General features: G+C 31.3%; 1 protein-coding gene across 4 annotated transcripts; it reads left to right on the top strand.

The window, feature by feature from the left end:
• Positions 1 to 8,101: 8,101 nt before the first annotated feature.
• LOC142231654 (uncharacterized) lies at positions 8,102 to 15,850 on the top strand. 4 transcript variants are annotated; one of them, XM_075302290.1, is made up of 3 exons: positions 8,102 to 8,245; positions 9,124 to 9,329; positions 15,494 to 15,850. In XM_075302290.1, the coding sequence occupies exons 1-3, from the start codon at positions 8,164 to 8,166 to the stop codon at positions 15,530 to 15,532; spliced, it is 327 nt and encodes a 108-aa protein (XP_075158405.1). In that variant the 5' UTR covers positions 8,102 to 8,163; the 3' UTR covers positions 15,533 to 15,850. The 4 variants fall into 4 exon arrangements, with proteins under 4 accessions (XP_075158405.1, XP_075158404.1, XP_075158406.1 ...); XM_075302289.1 differs by having other exon boundaries at positions 15,447 to 15,850; XM_075302291.1 differs by lacking the exon at positions 15,494 to 15,850 and adding an exon at positions 11,957 to 12,800.
• Positions 15,851 to 19,496: the final 3,646 nt, after the last annotated feature.

Raw genomic sequence — 19,496 nt, 5'->3', positions numbered from 1 at the left:
GGTAGTATGTAATGTTGAACTCCTTTTCGGGATATTCCGAACGTATTTGGAATATACGTAAAAAAATATATAAAAAAAAAAAATAAAAAAAATGGTGTCGGTCGAAGCAGGGATCGAACCCAGGACTCTTGGCATGCTAGGCGGACGTACCAACCACTGCTCCACGTCGCCAACAAATGTATGTTTAACAATGTTATGTTGTTAAACAATGTTATGTTTGAATCGGCTCGTGGGCGCCGCAAGCTATGCTATATAAATATGACTTATAACGATAATTATCTCTTGATGACCATAACAGCTACATAGCCCAGTCGTTAGTGTGCTGGCTTACAAACGGTGTGGTCCGCTGTTCGAATCCCCGTCCGGCAAAAGGTAAAATTTAAAAAAATTATAAAATTTAATAATTTCTTCTACAATGTTTGTATTACAGAAAAAGGTGCTAAGAACTAAAAAACTCGTGGAAGTGAGGAAAATGTGAGGGAATATACAACTAGGCAGAAAAAAAAATTTGAGCACAATCTTCTTTGGGAGAAAATTCTTCTAAGCATATAATATTTTTGGGTTCAAAATGTTTCCAAACATATTATATGTTCACATAATAACATATAGTTTTTTGGAAGACAACATTATTGAATTTGGATGGAAAAATACATAATGTTTGGAACACCCAAACATATTATATTGTTTAGACCAATATGCTTTCAAACATATTATATATTGGAAGAAATCAAACATATAAATGTTTGGGCAATACCCAAAAATTTATATGCCTGAAGCAAAATGTGTTTGGGAGTATATGTTACAGAAGCGATTTTTTGTGAGCGTGTATATCTCTGTCTTTATGATACGAATTCGGATTCACATAAAGTTTTCCGGCTTCACAAAATAATGGGCAACACTCCTTTTGGAAGAATAGACGGATTTGTTCTCCAATGTCCTAATGATAAAAATCGAGTCAGATTTTGTTTTTTTCTCTACATTAGTGATTCTCTGAAAGAATTACCTCCAATGCAGTAGGCCAATTTGTATGGATATAAAGAATTGAGTTTCCACCGTATAAATTTGCCTGAAGGTTATCCACTTGAACTTTAGTAAAAAAAAAAAACTATTTGATAGTTCGGTACAAAGATCTTAAAGATTTTACCTGTGAAGACAATATCAGATTCTGGATTTATAAGGACCATTTTTGTTTGAGTTTTTGTAAGTGTGCAAGAAATTGAATTGAAATCTAACATAAAATCTGTAGATTTTTACCCTAATTATTTAAATTATTACAAGAAGTAAAATCTGGAAATTTCACATTCAGTTTCAAGCAATTATGCATATTTTGTCAAGATCTGAAATCGGTCTATATGGAGGCCTTACCAAATGGACCGATAAAAACTAAATCGTATACACTTTTTTGTGGGTCTCAAATGCGAGTCTATGTTCAATTTGTCGAAAATGGGATAAAAACTAAAATTTTTAGAAACTCTAGGACTTAAATCGTGAGATCGGTCGAATGGGGGCTATGCCAAAACATGGAGGGATACACACACTATTCAGCACATCCAATTGTAGTTCTAGAATCTAGACCCCAAATCGGAAGGCCCGTTTATAAGGAGGCTATATCAAAAACTGTACCGATACACAGTATATTCGGCACACCTCTTTATGGTCCTAAAATACCTCTAGATTTCCAATTTCAGGCAAATTAGATATAAACTACGGAATGTAGAAGCCCATGAAGTAGGTTAGATTTAGGTTATGTAGCAGCCCGATGTATCAGACTCACATAGACTATTCAGTCCATTGTGATACCACAGTGGTGAACTTCTTTCTTATCACTGAGTGCTGCCCGATTCCATGTTAAGCTCAATGACAAGGGACCTCCTTTTTATAGCCGAGTCCGAACGGCGTTCCACATTCCAGTGAAACCACTTAGAGAAGCTTTGAAACCCGCAGAAATGTCACCAGCATTACTGAGGCGGGATAATCCACCGCTGAAAAACTTGTTGGTGGTCGGTCGTAGCAGGAATCGAACCCACGACCTTGTGTATGCAAGGCGGGCATGCTAACGATTGCACCACGGTGGCTCCCTAAGCCCATGAAGTAAAATCGGGAGATCGGTCTATATGGGGGCTATACCAAAACATGGACCGATACTCACCATTTTTGACACACTTTCTTATGGTTCTAAAATACCTCTAGATTTCCAAAAAAAAACTAAAGTTTCTATAAGACCAAGACCCCAAATCGGAAGGTGGGTTTATATATCTTTATATATATTTATATATTTATATATATTTATATATCAAAACTTGGACCGACTACAAACAAAAAAACAACGAATCTCTGCCAAATTTCAGGACGATAGCGCCATTATTGAAGGCTGTAGCGTGATTACAACAGACAAACAGACAGACGGACATCCTTATATCGTCTTAGAATTTCTCCCTGATCAAGAATATATATACTTTATATAGTCGGAAATCGATATTTCGATGTGTTACAAACGGATTGACAAACTTATTATACGCCATCACCATTCTATGGTGGTGGGTATAAAAACACACACAAAAAAAAACTTTTTGGTATTCGGTCGAAGCAGGGATCGAACCCACGATCGCTGGCATGCAAGGTGGGCGTAGCTACCACTGCTCCACGGTATTCAACTAAATGTATGTTTCTGTTAAACAAAGTTTGTTTAATCGGCTCGTGGGGGCCGCAAGCTATGTTATATCGAAAATGGGCTATATCGGTCCAAGTTTTGATATAGTCCCCATATAAATATCGAAAATGGGCTATACCGGTCCAAGTTTTAATATAGTCCCCATATAAACCGACTTCCCGATTTGGGGTCATGGGCTTATAAAAACCGTAGTTTTTATCCAATTTGGAAATCTAGAGGTACTTGAGGGCCATAAAAAGGTGTGCCGAAAATGGTGCCCATCGTTCCATGTTTTGGTAGAGCCACCATATAGACCAATCTTCCGATTTTGCTTCTTGGACGTCGAGAAACTGTACTTTCAATCCGATTTGCTTGAAATTGAAAATCTGGAACTATTTTTGGACCTTAAAGAGGTGTGTCGAAAATGGTCAGTATCGGTCTATGTTTTGGTATAGCCTCCATATAAACCGATCTCCCGATTTTACTTCTTGGGCTTCTAGAAACTGCGTTTACTATCCGATTTGCCTGAAATGGGAAATCTAGAGGTATCTTGGGACCATAAAGAGGTGTGTCGAAAATGGTCCGCATCGGTCGATTTTTTGGTATAGCCCCCATATAGACCGATCTCCCGATTTTGCTTCTTTGGCGTCTAGAAACTGTATTTTCTATCCGATTGGCCTGAAATCGAAAATCTAGAGGTATTTTAGGACCATAAAAAGGTGTGTCGAAAATGGCCCATATCGGTCCATGTTTTGGTATAGCCGCCCGATCTCCCGATTTTTATTCTTGGGCTTCTATAAACTGTATTTATTACCCGATTTGCCTGAAGTTGAAAATCTAGAGGTATTTTGGAACCATAAATGGGTGTGCCGAAATTGAGGAGTATCGGTCCATTTTTTGGTATAACCCCCATATAGACCGATCTCCCGATTTTCACACAAATAAGTGTGTCGAAAATGGTGCCTATCGGTCCATGTTTTGGTATAGCCCCCATAGGGAGATAGGTCTCCCGACTTTATTTCTTGGGCTTGTATCCAATTTGCCGGAAATTAGAAATCTAGAGGTATCTTACGACCATAAATATGTCTGTCGAAAATGGTCCGTATCGGTCCTTGGTTTGGTATAGCCCCTATATAGACTGATCTCCCGATTTTACTTCTTGGGCTTCTAGAATTCGTAGTTTTCACCCAATTCGTCTGAGAGTGGAATTCTAGAGGTATTTGAGGAAGATTAAGAGGTGGATTATTGGTCCATGTTTTGGTATAGCCCCCGTATAGACCTAACTCCCGAATTTATTTCTAGGACTTCTGCACTAATAGAAAACAAGTATATACGGCCGTAAGTTCGGCCAGGCCGAAGCTTATGTACCCTCCATCATGGATTGCGTAGAAACTTCTTCTAAACACTGCCATCCAGAATCGAATTACTTAAGTTGCGGTAACGCTTGCCGATGGCAAGGTATCTTAAAACCTCCTAACACCATCTTCTAAATTGTATGTAAGTCCATACGTGGTATATATTAAATCAAAAAAGATCGATCCAATACGTATATAATTCAGTTTGACATAAAATTTTGACAAAATTTTCTACAGAAATAAAATTTTAACAAAATTTTCTATAGAAATAAACTTTTGACAAAATTTTCTATAGAAATAAAATCTTGGTAGATTATTTTTGGCTCGAGTGGCAACCATGATTATGAACCGAATAAAATTTGAACAAAATTTTCTATAGAAATAAAATTTTGACAAAATTTTCTATAGAAATAAAATTTTGGTAGATTATTTTTGGCTCTAGTGGCAACCATGATTATGAACCGATATGGACCAATTTTTGTGTGATTGGACCAATTTTGGTATGGTTGTTAGCAACCATATACTAACACCACGTTCCTAATTTGAACCGGATCGGATGAAATTTGCTTCTCGTGGAGACTTCGCAAGCCAAATTATGAACCGATGTGGACCAATTTTTGCATGGTTGTTAGAGACCATATACCAATATCATGTACCAAATTTCAGGCGGATCGGATGAAATTTGCTTCTCTTTGAGGCTCCGCAACCCAAATCTGGGGATCGGTTTATATGGGCGCTATATATAATTATGGACCGATGTGGACCAATTTTTGCACGATTGTTAGAGACCATATACCAACACCATGTACCAAATTTCAGCCGGATCGAATGAAATATGCTTCTCTTAGAGGCTCCACAAGCCAAATCTGGGGATCGGTTTATATGGGGGCTATATATAATTATGGACCGATGTGAACCAATTTTTGCACGGTTGTTAGAGACCATATAACAATATCATGTACCAAATTTCAGCCAGATCGGATGAAATTTGCTTCTCTTTTAGGCTCCGCAAGCCAAATCTGGGGATCGGTTTATATGGGGGCTATATATAATTATGGACCGATGTGGACCAATTTTTGCATGGTTGTTAGAGACCATATACCAACACCATATACCAAATTTCAGCCGGATCGGATGAAATATGCTTCTGTTAGAGGCTCCACAAGCCAAATCTGATTGTCCCCTTATATGGGGGCTATACGTAAAAGTGGACCGATATGGCCCATTTTCAATACCATCCGACCTACATCGATAACAACTACTTGTGCCAAGTTTCAAGTCGATAGCTTGTTTCGTTCGGAAGTTACACTCAGAAAAATGCATATCGTAACTACGAGTAAATTTCATATTAATGGTAAGTTCATGATTTTTATTTACAGTTAGTTAAATTTACCTACAAGTGAAGAAAATTTAATTTGTTGTTGTAAAATGAACTTATCTGAAGTACACTCAGAATGGCCATATCCTTCCCTTTAGTAAGTAAATGGACTCAAGCCGATTTCATAGTCATGAGTATATGTTTTTCCGAAATATCGTAAAAGTTTACTTAGGTTTAATTAAATTCAACTACTCGTTATGACGAAGCACTTGTTTAACAAAAATTTTAATATTAAGTATGCTTTAACTACGAAAGAACAGCATTTTTTACTGGTCTCAAAAAAATTAGTGTCGTAATCATGTGTATAGTCCATAATAAGACACAGTTCAAACTTTTTTACTTAACATTAGTTAAAATATATTGCATGGGAGGAATTTTAACTGACTGAGAGTATATTATACCACTAGCTATTATGCAGAAAAATAGTGAGTCATATTTATGAATAGAACAAAAATTTTCGGGTGGAGTATATAATTAGTACAATTAGGTACTTAGTTCCGTTTAACCTGTAAACCAATAACTAATATTAGATATTGTTATATTAAATTCCTGAGTACGTATGTACTCCCAAATATGGAAGATATTTCCTTCCTATAAGTTAATAACTATATTTCCATTTTGTAAAAATGAACAGATATATTTTTATTGGATGACAACTTTTTACAAAAATTCGTAGGAAAGAAGTTAAATTTAAATTTTTGTAAGAGCGAACTACGAACAAGTTCTTATTCAGTATGAATTGATATAAACTACTGATCAATACAGTATGAACATATCACTGGTAAATAATTATTTACGTTTTTGTATTATATAACTAATTTTAATATGAGAGAATCGTTAGGAGCCAAATTAGCGTTACCATGTTTTTATGTAAAATCCCCAAAAAATCGTCCAAACAAAGTATCTTTATGTAAACATAATCATAACGTTAGGCGGTATGCGAAACATTTTTCGACGGGGTACAAATACATTAATACTGTCAGCAAAAAATCCTATTTATCGGCAAAGAAATAGATCAGATTTTAATTTTCCCCGTTAGCCGCTAGTCACGGTGTCCCGTTGAGAATTTTTGGCTCCCCATAATAAAAACAAGTATTCGCCTTTCGCTATGGTTGTGTTTACATATGAACAAAGCATACATAAAAGGTTAGCTCCGTTCGCGCGATTCAATATTTTAATATTTACCATTACGACAAAATATGTTCAAAACGAAAAGTGATATAATGGACAATACACATAAGAGTTGATTTGTACCAATTAATATCACATCAGAAGTTTATTTCTTGGTAAAATTAATCATTTTCTAATACTCTGTATGATTCTATCCACTAAAGTTATGAAGCGTTTGGCAACACCGAAAAGCACTCTGTGTGCAAAATAAAGCCTTCACCTGATTTGCGATGCCACACCTTGAACATAAATTTCATTTGAAATCTTGAGAATGTGCGAACACACAAATATAATACGCACGATTTCAAATCGTTTCAATTACTCGACGATATGTGGAAACCAGAACAGGCCTGACAACTTTACATACAACAAATTAATACTCTGGCATCTCTGCCTTATAGTGGCCAGAGAGAATGAAAAAACTCTTGTCTTTTTATTCTCTCTGTTGTGGCAATTGAGAAGGTTTCATATTATATACGATCTCTTTGTGTTGGCATTGGCCTTTTGTACCTTAATTTTGTACATTATGTACATTTTTTTATTTATTAAGTCTATAGATACAAAAATCCTTACAGACTAAAATATACAAACAATACATTGCATATATATTATTGTTATGTATGCAATGTATTGTTTGAAAATGATAGTTTGGGTACTATTAATGAAAATATAGCACAGAACTAATTGTTTTCCTCTGTTAATGCCCAAATACAATGAAGTGTCTACAGAATTGGGAAAATACCCAAAAATATTTGAGTTATTTTGTTTCTTATTCGATCTTGTTTGTTTAAATATAGAACATTATATAACCAAAAATATCTAAATTTTTTCGTGGTCTTCAAACCCTGGTGCTAGGTGCAGTTGCTCCATAAGTATGTTCACATTCACAACTAGTTTAAATATTTTACATTTCTCCAAGCAATTGGCAGACGCTGTTTGACTTTTTTTGTTAAAATTAGTTCAATTTCAAATTTGTTTCTTTTCGTAATTAGCAATATAGATATGGACAATATATTCTCTGTTCAAACTATCAGCTGAAAGTGTTTTACGCATCAATAAAGCAATAAGTTCTTTCATTCAATCTATAAAATTAAAATGGTAATCCCAGCGAAAGGCAACAGTCGCGATACTAAACTATAAAATCAGTGTAGATATTTTGAAATTAATTAATTTGTAATATTCACTTCGTGTTTTCAAATTACTTTTCTTCTACACATAGGACCCATTGTTTTTCCCCAACTTTTATCAACATTGCCATGACAACTTATGTTTTTATTTTCCCTTACACTTTTAGCCGATTTCCATCTTGTATTGGAGTTTGCAGAAACACAAGTTTTTGAAAGTCATAACATTCCATTAAGTAAAAATTTTAATTATAATTTAATAAATTTTTTTATATCAAATTATGTAAAAAAATGTTTAATTGGTGACATCGTTAAATTATTCTGTACCACATGCCATGTGTCTCGTACTATTTCCTCTGATGTACAGTACATATGGACATGTGCCATCACTGTTGTTAAAGTGTATCATCAATAGTGCATACGTTGCTACTAAGCTCTCAGTCGGTAACTATCTGTCTATGGAAGTGCAAGTTAAAGTGAAGTGAAATGGAAGAAAAAATAAAAGAAAATAATTTGCAATCAATTTTGAAAAATCTTCATGGAGAAAAATTTATATCAATTTTAGAAGGTAAGTATGTGGAAAATAGTGAAACCGGCAAATCACATAATTATCAAAATTTTACAAATACAACATGTACATTAATTCTATCGAATTTTGTTTAAGTGATATGATTTCTATGTAAAGCTTGTAGCTATGTGTTTGCGAGCGTCATGTAGGTACAGAACAACAGAAAACAACACAAAGTCTTCTAATGCGCGATGTGTTTGAGTAAATGTTTTTAAAAAACTAAACTATTTATTGTGAACCGAAATAATTATAGAATAATTATACAATTTATGCAAGTGTTACGAAGTAGAAGCATTTTATTAACTAGTTTGGGAGAAAAACAATATACTCATTAATTATATCGAATTTTGTTCATGTGCTTTGATTTCTATGCAAAGTTGGTATATACCATATATATATGTGTGTGTGTGTTTTTGAGCGTCATGCAAGTGCAGCACAGCAACAACTAACAAAAATGTTTTTTGTACGCTGGTATTCAAGCAGAACATAACTGTAGCGAAAAAGAGAATAGCAATAGCAAGACGAGTGGCCAGAAAAAACAATCGTGTTTAGCAATAGTGAAATGCATGTATTAGCTTAAGTATATTCCTCATTTAGTTGCCTATGATCAAAGCAGTCATTGAATGTTGAAAAAAAGGGTTGAATTATAGAGATGCCACATTTTTTGATTATCGCATTCGATCGGTATTTACACAAATCTTTGCATTGCAAATAATATTTATATGAAATAGGAAAATGGAAAACATTTTTAATAAAAACGGATATAGTGAACATTTAGATTTAGGCATTTTAGTTGCTTCTTGAAATAATTTATTTAAACATTATTTAACTTTTTAAATATGTGTTTAAATTTACATTTGTTCATTATCTTAATATAGAACATTCAATCAATGAAGAAAGCTTGAAATTTATTACAAAAAGCCATTTGGATGTTATAATTCCGCGAAGCCGTTACGGAGAGCAAATTATTTTCGAATATCATTTGAAAATTTGGCAACAGCAGCAGTTTGCATCAGATAATCCCAGCGTTTCACATAACAACTCCATATTTGAGCTGCCCATACCCAAAACTAGTGTAAGCGAGGTAAGTTTTACAAATTATTATTGCCCCATTATTATATATTATCTATCTGAACATGAAGTTCAATAGTAGTGAAAAATTAATATTTCAAAACTATTTGTAGAATTTTTATTAAATAAAAAAATTAATTTGGGCGCTTTTTATAGAGCTATATGTTATAGGTTAAAAAAAAACATTAAAAAAAGTAATCTTATTTATACCAAAATAATAATAAAATTTAACTAAAAACAAAGAATTTTTTGCAATAAAAATAAATTAAATTTAATGTAATGTTAGCTACGGAAGTTTTGTTTTGTGCAGGTAGAATTTACTAATATTAAAAACATACACAACATATTTCTAGGTTTCTGTTTTGCAAATTTTAAGTGAATCTCTGAATGGAAAATACATAATGGAATATTATGCAAATAAAAACGCCTTAAATAGCAAATATCGCCGAATTTTATCAAATTGTATTACCGAATACCTATTGGAAAATAATGTGAAAACTTCACCACAAATGTTTGATTCATTCGCTAATGAAATTTCTACAATATTCCCTAATGAAAGTAAAGTAAGTTTGACTTGAAATAGTTTTTGTTAGGATTCTTGTTTTTGTATTTTTATGGTTTAACCAGCATTTTTCACTTATACTAGGACATATATTTTATAAAAAAGGCGGGAAGAAAACCTGCTGGATGTTTATATAGCAAATATCACAACTCCATTGGGAAACTAAGAAAGGAAGGTTTGTGGGCTGCTTCCACGTCCGTCGAAACAGTTATGGAAATTCAAGATGAGCCAGTCGTTAATTCTGGTATAGGTATTAGGATATTTACATCTTTTTGGAAGTAGACATGGTTATTCCCTCTGATTGCATAGTACTTATTTGTTCTAAAATTTTACGGTGTTATAATTATGTAAGTAGCTATTTCCAATATATCGCATATTGAAAATAGGTTTTTACGTTTTTTTTAGCACTTTTAATATCAAAACAAATAGCTGCAGGCAATGAGAAGGTTAATTTATGTGACTTTGTAATAAATTAATGTGGACCCTATCTTAAGTTAAAAAAGTAAAGACAAAAATTCGCCAGTGATGTAATTGTTTATCATTACTATGGATAGTTATACTGTAAGATCGGTAATTTGTACTCAGCCTTTGCGGGAGCGGCGGGGAGCTAATCCCGGGACATAGCGACATTCGGGGTAACGATACCTCCCCTATTTTTCGCAAAGAGCTAAGATTACAAATGTAGTTGGCAAATAAACGTTAGTTTTTCTAACACTCCTGAAAATGAGTTGTCTTTGACTCAATTTTTTTTATGGCGAAAAATTTGCTTTTACTTTTTAATTTGTTTTATGTTCTGCATTATTTTTTACAATGGGCGCAAAGACTGCTTCAAAATAGATTATTTCATTAAAAGAAATATTTGACTTCAAATTTCAGAAAATAACGATGTAATATATAAAGAATGGCTTAAGTACAATGTAGAGCCATTTGATGAAATTTTAGAAAAATGGAGTGCAACTTTTCATATTAGGCAAAAATGTATTCGGGAGATTTGCACATTGAATGATCTATTGGAAGAGTGGCCGCTTTTCAAACAATCGTTTGGTTACAAACTGGTATAATTTAGAAACTATTGACATAAATGGAGCTATTTCTTATATAAAAATACATTACTTATAGATTGTTGCCGACTTTACCACAAAATATCCAGGAAAAGAAAATTTGTTGTTCGAAAAATGGGAGTCATTTTCAAAATCTATTTCAAAACTAATGGAGCAGAAAATTTCAAATGCTGACAAAATCGAACTCTTAAATAAATTGAGTGGTTCAGATATAAGTTCTGGTATATAAATTTCCATATTGCATAAATTTTCTCAAGATATTACAATATTTATTTTTCTATATAGTTTATTAGCAGAAACATTTTTTTGATTATTCACAAAATTTTTTTTTCTGATTCAGTCACGAAATTAATTGATCCAATTAATTTTTTAATTGAAATGTCTTCAATTACGAAAATGATAGTATCGATCACAGTTTTAATTGGACATAGAAAAATTTCTTGATTAAAAAATTAATTGATTTTATTAGCAAAGTTCAATTAATTTTTTAATTGATTCAATTAAAATTTAATTGATGTTGACAAAACTGTATTATTTTTTTAATTAAAAAAGGTAACTATTTTCAATTACTTTCTGAATTGGCTTAGAGTTTTTATTGGGAATAACAATTGATTGTTTGAAAACCATTTGTAGTTAAAAATTAAAAGCGATATTTTTTCTGTGTATTAATGACACAGAAAAAAAGATCTCCAAAATAAGGCCAATTAAGAAAATGATTGTATCTTTAAAATGTTAATTACACCAAATAACATTTTATTTAAATATTTAATTAAAATAATTAAATATTTCCAATAAGAAGAATAATTGAAGTATTTTCATACTTTTAGTTTCCTTAAGGAAACTAAGGAAAAATACTTATAAATAAATATTTATATTGATAAATAATAGGTACTGATTGTCTCAATTAAGAAATGTGAACCAATAAATAATACTATCATTTTCACGATTTAAGAAACTTTAATTAAAAAATTAATTGGAGAAATTCAAGTTTTTAATTTCGATTTTTTCGGGTTTCAGAAAATCGAGCACTGATAATATTGAATCTTATACATGAAGTATTGAAGCCAAGCACACGAATTTGCACAATAGATATTGAAACGAAGAAAAGAAACTTCCACAAAACAACAGTTGCCGATTCGAGAAATGCTTTTTTGCTCTGGGCCCCTACAATAACAGAATTACAGTCTCAAATAAAATTAAAAATTGACAGATTGTTTGAAAATCGAGAAACGCTACAACCGATTGTATGTGGAATTGGAAAATCCAGCGAAGAGTTCTCAGATGTATTTATTTTTTACGCAAATATTTTCTACAAGCTAAATAATATTATACAAGCCATTGACGTAGGATTTAAAATATTTCAAATTTTAGATTTGAAATATCCCCATGATTGTCAAACAGTTTGGCGTTTTATTCAATGTTATTTTTATGAAATACCCCTTAAAAATAATGAAAAAGATAACATATTAATAACAGTGTTGAATGATATTAAGAATTTCTAGGTATTTTGAGTATAAATCATATATCAGTACAAAATACATATATTAAAAAAAATCTTTGACTTATTTATATTTCTCCAAAATCCAAAACTATAAAAATGAATTTGAACTGTTTTGTTTGTAATGAAAAATTTGATGACTGTAAAAAGTTATTTTGTCACTTGAAACATTTACATCATCTCTTATCCAATCAAGCATATGAGTGTGGATTTCCAAAATGTACACAAAAATTTGATTGTTTTAAAAACTTTTCAAAACATATGGTAAACGAAGTCTTTAAATGTAGTACAAAAAATGCCACAAGTTCAGAAAATATCCATGAAAAACTCATCGAGCCACAGAGGTCAATATTGCGCTCTTCTGAATTTCTGTCTGTTTATTCCCAAAATGAAAGACACGATTCTTATTCGCCTCCAAACACAAATTATTTTTCTGAGAACACTGCAGAATGTGTCTCTCATTCTCATTTGGCTTTCACAGAAAGTTCCTTTACTTTGACTCTTAGAAATTATGCAAACCCACATTTTTCTAGAAAGCAGGCAAAAGATATTCAGAATAATATTAAGTATAATATTACACATCCTATTAAAAATGAAATAATGAAAGTTTTGAAAGGTCTGCGGTCGGAATCTTTGGATAATACAGAGAGCTATCTTAGTCGTATTGCTTCTTTTTGCGACAAGCCTTTTGATACAATTGATTCTGAATACAAATTTATACAAAAATTAAAAAAAATGAATTTATATGAAAGCCCAAAACTAGTCTCTATAAACAACACCATTGCGAACTTGCAACTAAAACATTTTACTTCACAAGATGTAGTACAAAACAAAGGTGTAATATTTCCAATAAAATTTCAAATGAAGAAGTTTTTTGAGCTCGACGGTGTATTGGAAGGTTTCGAAGAAAATATTAAGAATTTTAATGACAACAACAATCTTAAAAATTTTTGTTGTGGTAAGCTTTGGAAAGATAAGATTCGACATGTAAGAGGAAAAGATTTATATATTCCATACTTATTATATTTCGATGACTTCGAAATCAATAATCCTTTGGGGTCACATTCTTCAAGCCTATTGGCCATATACTACTCATTTCCCTCCGCTCCAATTCCATTAAAATTTAAGCTAGACAATATATTTATTGCGGCATTATTTAAGTCAGTGGACGTAAAAAACCTCGGTAATGAAAAGTGCTTCTATAAGCTCATTGAAACTTTAAATGAAATAGAGAGTAATGGAATTTTGATAGAAAAAGGTGGAATAAAAAGAAAGGTTTTTCTTTGTTTGGGACTAGTTGTGGGAGACAATTTGGCTCTTAATAATGTTCTAGGTTTTTCACGCTCATTTTCAGCGAACTACTTTTGTAGATTTTGTACGATGAATAAAAAAGAGAGTCAAGTTGCTTCAGAAGAAGATTATTTCAAGAAAAGGAACATTGGTAGTTACACACTTCATGCTAGTGATCCACAAAAGGCAGGAATTCGTGAAGTTTCTATTTTTAATAAAATATCAAAATTTCATGTTATTGAAAATTTTTATGCGGATTTACTTCACGATATTTTTGAAGGTGTCCTAAAATATGACATGCCCCAAATTATTTTAGGTTTGATAAAAGAAAATGCTTTTGATTTGGACTTACTAAATATTCGTAAAGAATTTTTTGATTACGGAGAAACAGAAAATGGCAATAAGTCTCCTCGAATCAGTGAAAAGAATCTTCTTTCATCAAACTTAAAAATGTCAGCTCGTGAAATGCTCACTTTCGTACATTTTTTTCCTGTCATGGTTGGTGATTTAGTTGACACCGACAGCAAAGTCTGGAATTTTCTAATGAACTTAGTAGAATTGGTAGATATTCTGCTTCAGCCGAGTTTTTCAAATCTAGACATAATAAATCTAAAAGCTCACATTAAGTTCCATAACACAGAATATTGCAAAATCTTTTCCGACACGCTCAAGCCAAAACACCATTTCCTTATCCACTATTGCCAGTTAATAGAGCAATCAGGCCCGCTTAAATTTTTATGGACATTTGGCTTTGAGTCTAAGCATAGACAGTTGAAGACATACACTAAAAATATAATGTCTAGAAAAAATGTTCAATTGTCATTGGCAATAAAATTTTGTTTTTCTTTTGCGGATTTCATTGTAAATTTCAAATATGATACCATTCAACTAAGTCCTCCAATATACTGTTCTCCAAATTCTCAATTTTATGATCAACTAAAAAGCCACATAGCAACAACTGAATTGGACGCTATAGAATGTTATCAAAACTTCACACGATATGGAACGGTGTATAAAAAAGGGTTTGTTATATATAATTATAATCCCAGATTTTGCGCCTTTATAATATCTGAAATTTTTATTCTGAATGGGAAGATTTCAATGCTTTGTAAACAAATTAAAGTTTTATATTACGAAAGACATTATTTATCGTATTTCATTGAACCTGAGACTGATCAATTTATTATTTTAGAAGCAGAAGACATAGTCTCTCCTCCAATTCACATGACAATTTTAAATGGAAAATACTTACTTAGACCAAAGCCTCTTTATTAGTAGTTACATTCAACAGCTGAATGATAAAATAGTTTCAAGTGACAAAATAATTTATCTTCATGTATTTTGTATAGAAATCGTTATATTATTAATACCAAACATTTATATGTTTTCATGAAATTGTATGTCCCATTATTTTAACGTTGTCCTTATTCTTTATTTTTATTCACTTACAATTTCGCTATGTTTTAATCTTTAATGTGAACTTGTGGTTAATAGTCTAGAAGACTATAAAATTTGATTTTCCTTTCTAATCTAGTATATATTCAAAATTATTTTTCTTTTTTATTTTGTTCAAATTATTATAATATATAATAAAATTTATAAAACGTAAAAATATTCATTATTTTTTAATGTTTCCTAAACATTTTTCATTTCTCAAAAAATACAAATTGTTTGTTAGTTTTCCAGCTTAAATTAAACATATATTTTTCCATCTCACAGGATATCCTCAAACGAGAAATGGTTTACTGTTTGGGTTTTACTTTCAGATATGTTACAAAAATATCTTCTCATCTGACGGCCAGTGACTTGAAGAGCTGATAATCAAATGCATGATTTGAATTTTAATATTTAAAAATTATTAAAATTTATGTACATAAAATAAAAAAGTTAAGACGTTTGTATATATTCCAATTATAAGAAACCAAAAATATAATAAAATTGCATAATTTAACAATTGTTTTTTAAAATAAAATTTTAATTTAATTTAAGTTTTACATAATTTCCTAAAAATGAAAAAGCATAGAATTCTTAAAATAAATATAAATTTAAAGCATAATTACATTAATGTTTGTCTACAATTCTATAAAAGAACCTTATAAAAATAAAGATTTAATTGAACTCTATGAAGAGACAAAAATGCATATTTATTACAAACAGGCTGGGTGGTAGAAAAAATTTACTATACGGTAGTACATCGATTTTGATATTTGAACTTAATATGAGCAAATGTTCTACCTATTGCTATTACCAAAAGTATTTCTGAGAGTACAATTGGACTTTTATCTAATATGTTCTTATTGAATTTGTAAACTCCGTACCATGATATATTAACTCATTCACGAGTAAATACTATTCCATGTAATTACATGTTTACCTCCATATTAGAAAATGTACACTTTATGTGAGTTCAAGTTATTTCAATTATTATTAAAAAATTCTTTCTCACAAGCAAAAAATATTAAAACGTACTATTAATTTACTTGATCTCAGTAATGATAGTACCTACAGGGATTGCATTGTAATTCAAGTAGTAAAAACTTTTTACTCCTACATAAGGCAAATATACTCAGATTTGTGTACCAAGTGTACTAAACACCATTAAAAATAGTATTAACAACATGCAAATATAAACTTATTTTCGATAAAGAACTAATCAAGTGAAAGTAAATGTCAACTTAACGTCGTGTATTCTTTACTCTACCTACCTACAACTCATATTTGTTACAAGTTCGAAAGTATAACAGTTGGTACTTTAGTTTGTTCCAACAAATAAAATTTGAACTATATTGCTGTTACATGCATTCGTTGACTGTTTTTTTTTAACTTACCTTTGATGTAAATGTACTCATGAATTCCAACCAGGTATTGTAGTAAAATACTGTTTAACTAACTGTTAGTACAATTTCTTTCTTAAATTGAAATAACTTTATGAACTTGCTGTTGGTACCAATTTCTTTGGCGACATACGAAGTTCAATTTTCTCACAGGTAAGTTCATTTTAACTCGTGGCGGGGTTCATTCTTCTCTGAGTGTAGCGTGATTTCAACAGACGGACGGACGGACGGACGGACATGCTTAGATCGACTCAGAATTTCACCACGACCCAGAATATATATACTTTATAGGGTCTTAGAGCAATATTTCGATGTGTTACAAACGGAATGACAAAGTTAATATACCCCCATCCTATGATGGAGGGTATAAAAATACGTTCCATAGTTGTGAACGGACGGTGACAAAATGAAACGGAAACGTTCACAGCAAATCAAAACGGAATGTTCACAATTTCTTCCACGGGCGTTCACGATGTCATGAACGGCATTCGTTTTTCTTTGGCCATGAAAAGTCTTAAAATAATTGTCAGACGTTATTACGGAAACTTCCTCGGTGGTGCAGTGTGCTAAGGCGACTGTTAACTCGTATGGTGCAGAAAACACAGGTTCGAGTCAACCTAGCGGAAATCTTTTTTTAATTTTGTTTATAAAGGCGTAACCATAACGTTTTCAGATCATTGTTGTTTTGACAACGCATGGTGTCATTTTATCGTTGTCAGATTGACACCGCCTGTTCACAGTTTGACACCACATGTTTGTTGATTCACTTTAATGAACGAATCGTTTTGAAATGAGCACGCCGTTCATGATTTTTTCTATGAGTGTGGAATCCGGCTGACCACAAATACGTCAGCCGAATATGGTGTGTGTTGACCCATGTTTTATTGTTGCCTCCACCTAGACCGATATCCAGATTTAACTCTTTGGGCCTCTAGAAACCGTAGTTTTTATCCGATTATCACAAAAATGTAAACATACTGGAATTTTAGACCCTCAAAAATCTGTATCGCATTTATTTTTACCGGTCCGATATTGTCCTCCGGAATGAAATTTTAGACAAACGAAATTCCCCTTTCGAACCTGTGTTGACTGCACCATACGCAATAACAGTCGCCTTAGCACATTGCACCAACGGCGGAGTTGCCATAACAACGTCTAACGATTATTTTAAGATTTTTCATGGCCAAAGAAAAACGAATGCCGTTCATGAAATCGTGAACGCCCGTGGACCAAATCGTGATGTTGTGATTTTTGTGAACGTTTCCGTTTCGTTTTGACAACGTCCGTTCACGATTGTGAAACGCAATTTTTTCTATTAGTGTAGCGTGAGTACAACATACAGAATTTCTCCCTGTTTAAGGATATATATATATATATATATATATATATATATATATATATATATATATATATATATATATATATATATATATATATATATATATATATATATATATATATATATATATATATATATATATATATATATATATATATATATATATATTCAAACAGAATGACAAACTTATGTTATTATACCCCCGTCACCATTCTATGGTGGTGGGTATAAATTTAAGAAGATTTTTACAAGAATTTGTTGCAAGCATTTTCCAGAATTTTAATCCATTTTTCGTATCTTCAACGAAAATTAACTACTCGAAAAGAAATTTTACAAATTTTAAGTAGCAATCGTTAGTTCATGGCCTACAAAATATGATGAAAATTTTCTTAACTGGTAGTTAAAAATTCTTTCGTAATACTATAAAACTAGTTGTGAAATGTAAAGTTCTTTCTAAATAATAAGTGCAATTTACTATAAGATTTTTTTGTATGAGAAAATATTTTTTTACGAAAAATTAACTTGAAAGCAGATAGCAATTTCTTACTGGCAATTCCTATAGTTAATAATAGATGGTACAACATTTCTCATTGAAATATTTTTAGTTCACATGTAATTAAATTTATGGACATTTTTGTCAAAAATGGGTTGATAACATTTCATGAAGGTTTTGTAAATTTTAAGTTAAACTTTTCATCGTTCTTAAAAGCTAATATGATTAATATTTTTTATTACATGGTGTACATTTTTACAATTTTCATTACTCCTTCCATTTTTTCAGCAAGATATTTGAAAACTATACTTAAAATAAAGAACTAAAGATAAGTCAAAATGTTCAAACGGCGGTTAAAACAAACTTCTGTCTTGTTCCACGTGGCCATAATTTTTATTCACAAAAACCATTGTATTAAGAACTTTCTTCATAAGTTTTTATAATAAAGTACGTTTGCTTAAGGAAAGTTAAAAGAAAATGTATGAATAATTTCATAATAGTATAGCGGTTTGTTTTTCCTTTAATTATTTAATATCTCTGTATTTTGGAAAGATTTATTTATTAATAGTTTATTCGTCGACATTTCAAATAGAAAGTAAAACGAAATGTTATTATCGGATTTCCCAAAAAATAGTCAAGTTAACCAAATTAATACACACTGAAAAAAAAGCATACTCGACTTCCAGTAGAAATTATGCTATGTTTGAAGTAAAAAACTTCTTTAAAATAAAGTTTTGAAAAACATATCCTATATTTGAACGATTTTTTGCTTTGTAGTCAATATGCAAAAAGACAACAAATTTAAAGACAATTTCATTAAATTTAAAGAATTTTTCTGAATTATTAAAGTCAAGTTGACCTTAGCCTATAAATTTTCTCTTTCATGTTAAGATACCAATTTTTAAGTCAAATCACTTAATTATAAGGACAATAGGACTTCATTGAAAAGTTTATCGACTTTTGGACAAGGAAAATAACTTTATTTTAGTTAAATGCGTCTTCTATGCTAAGCAAAATTTTTATTCGTATTTTAAACACATGAAATCTTTGACCTCACGACAATATTTTTTTCAGTGCAGGTTTATTAACTTGGTAGGGGTTTA

The sequence above is a fragment of the Haematobia irritans genome, chromosome 3, assembly GCF_050003625.1.
Source record: "Haematobia irritans isolate KBUSLIRL chromosome 3, ASM5000362v1, whole genome shotgun sequence".
Classification (NCBI taxonomy): Eukaryota; Metazoa; Arthropoda; class Insecta; order Diptera; family Muscidae; genus Haematobia; species Haematobia irritans.
The sequence above is the reverse complement of the archived record's forward strand: the minus strand, read 5'-3'. Positions and strand labels throughout refer to the sequence as shown.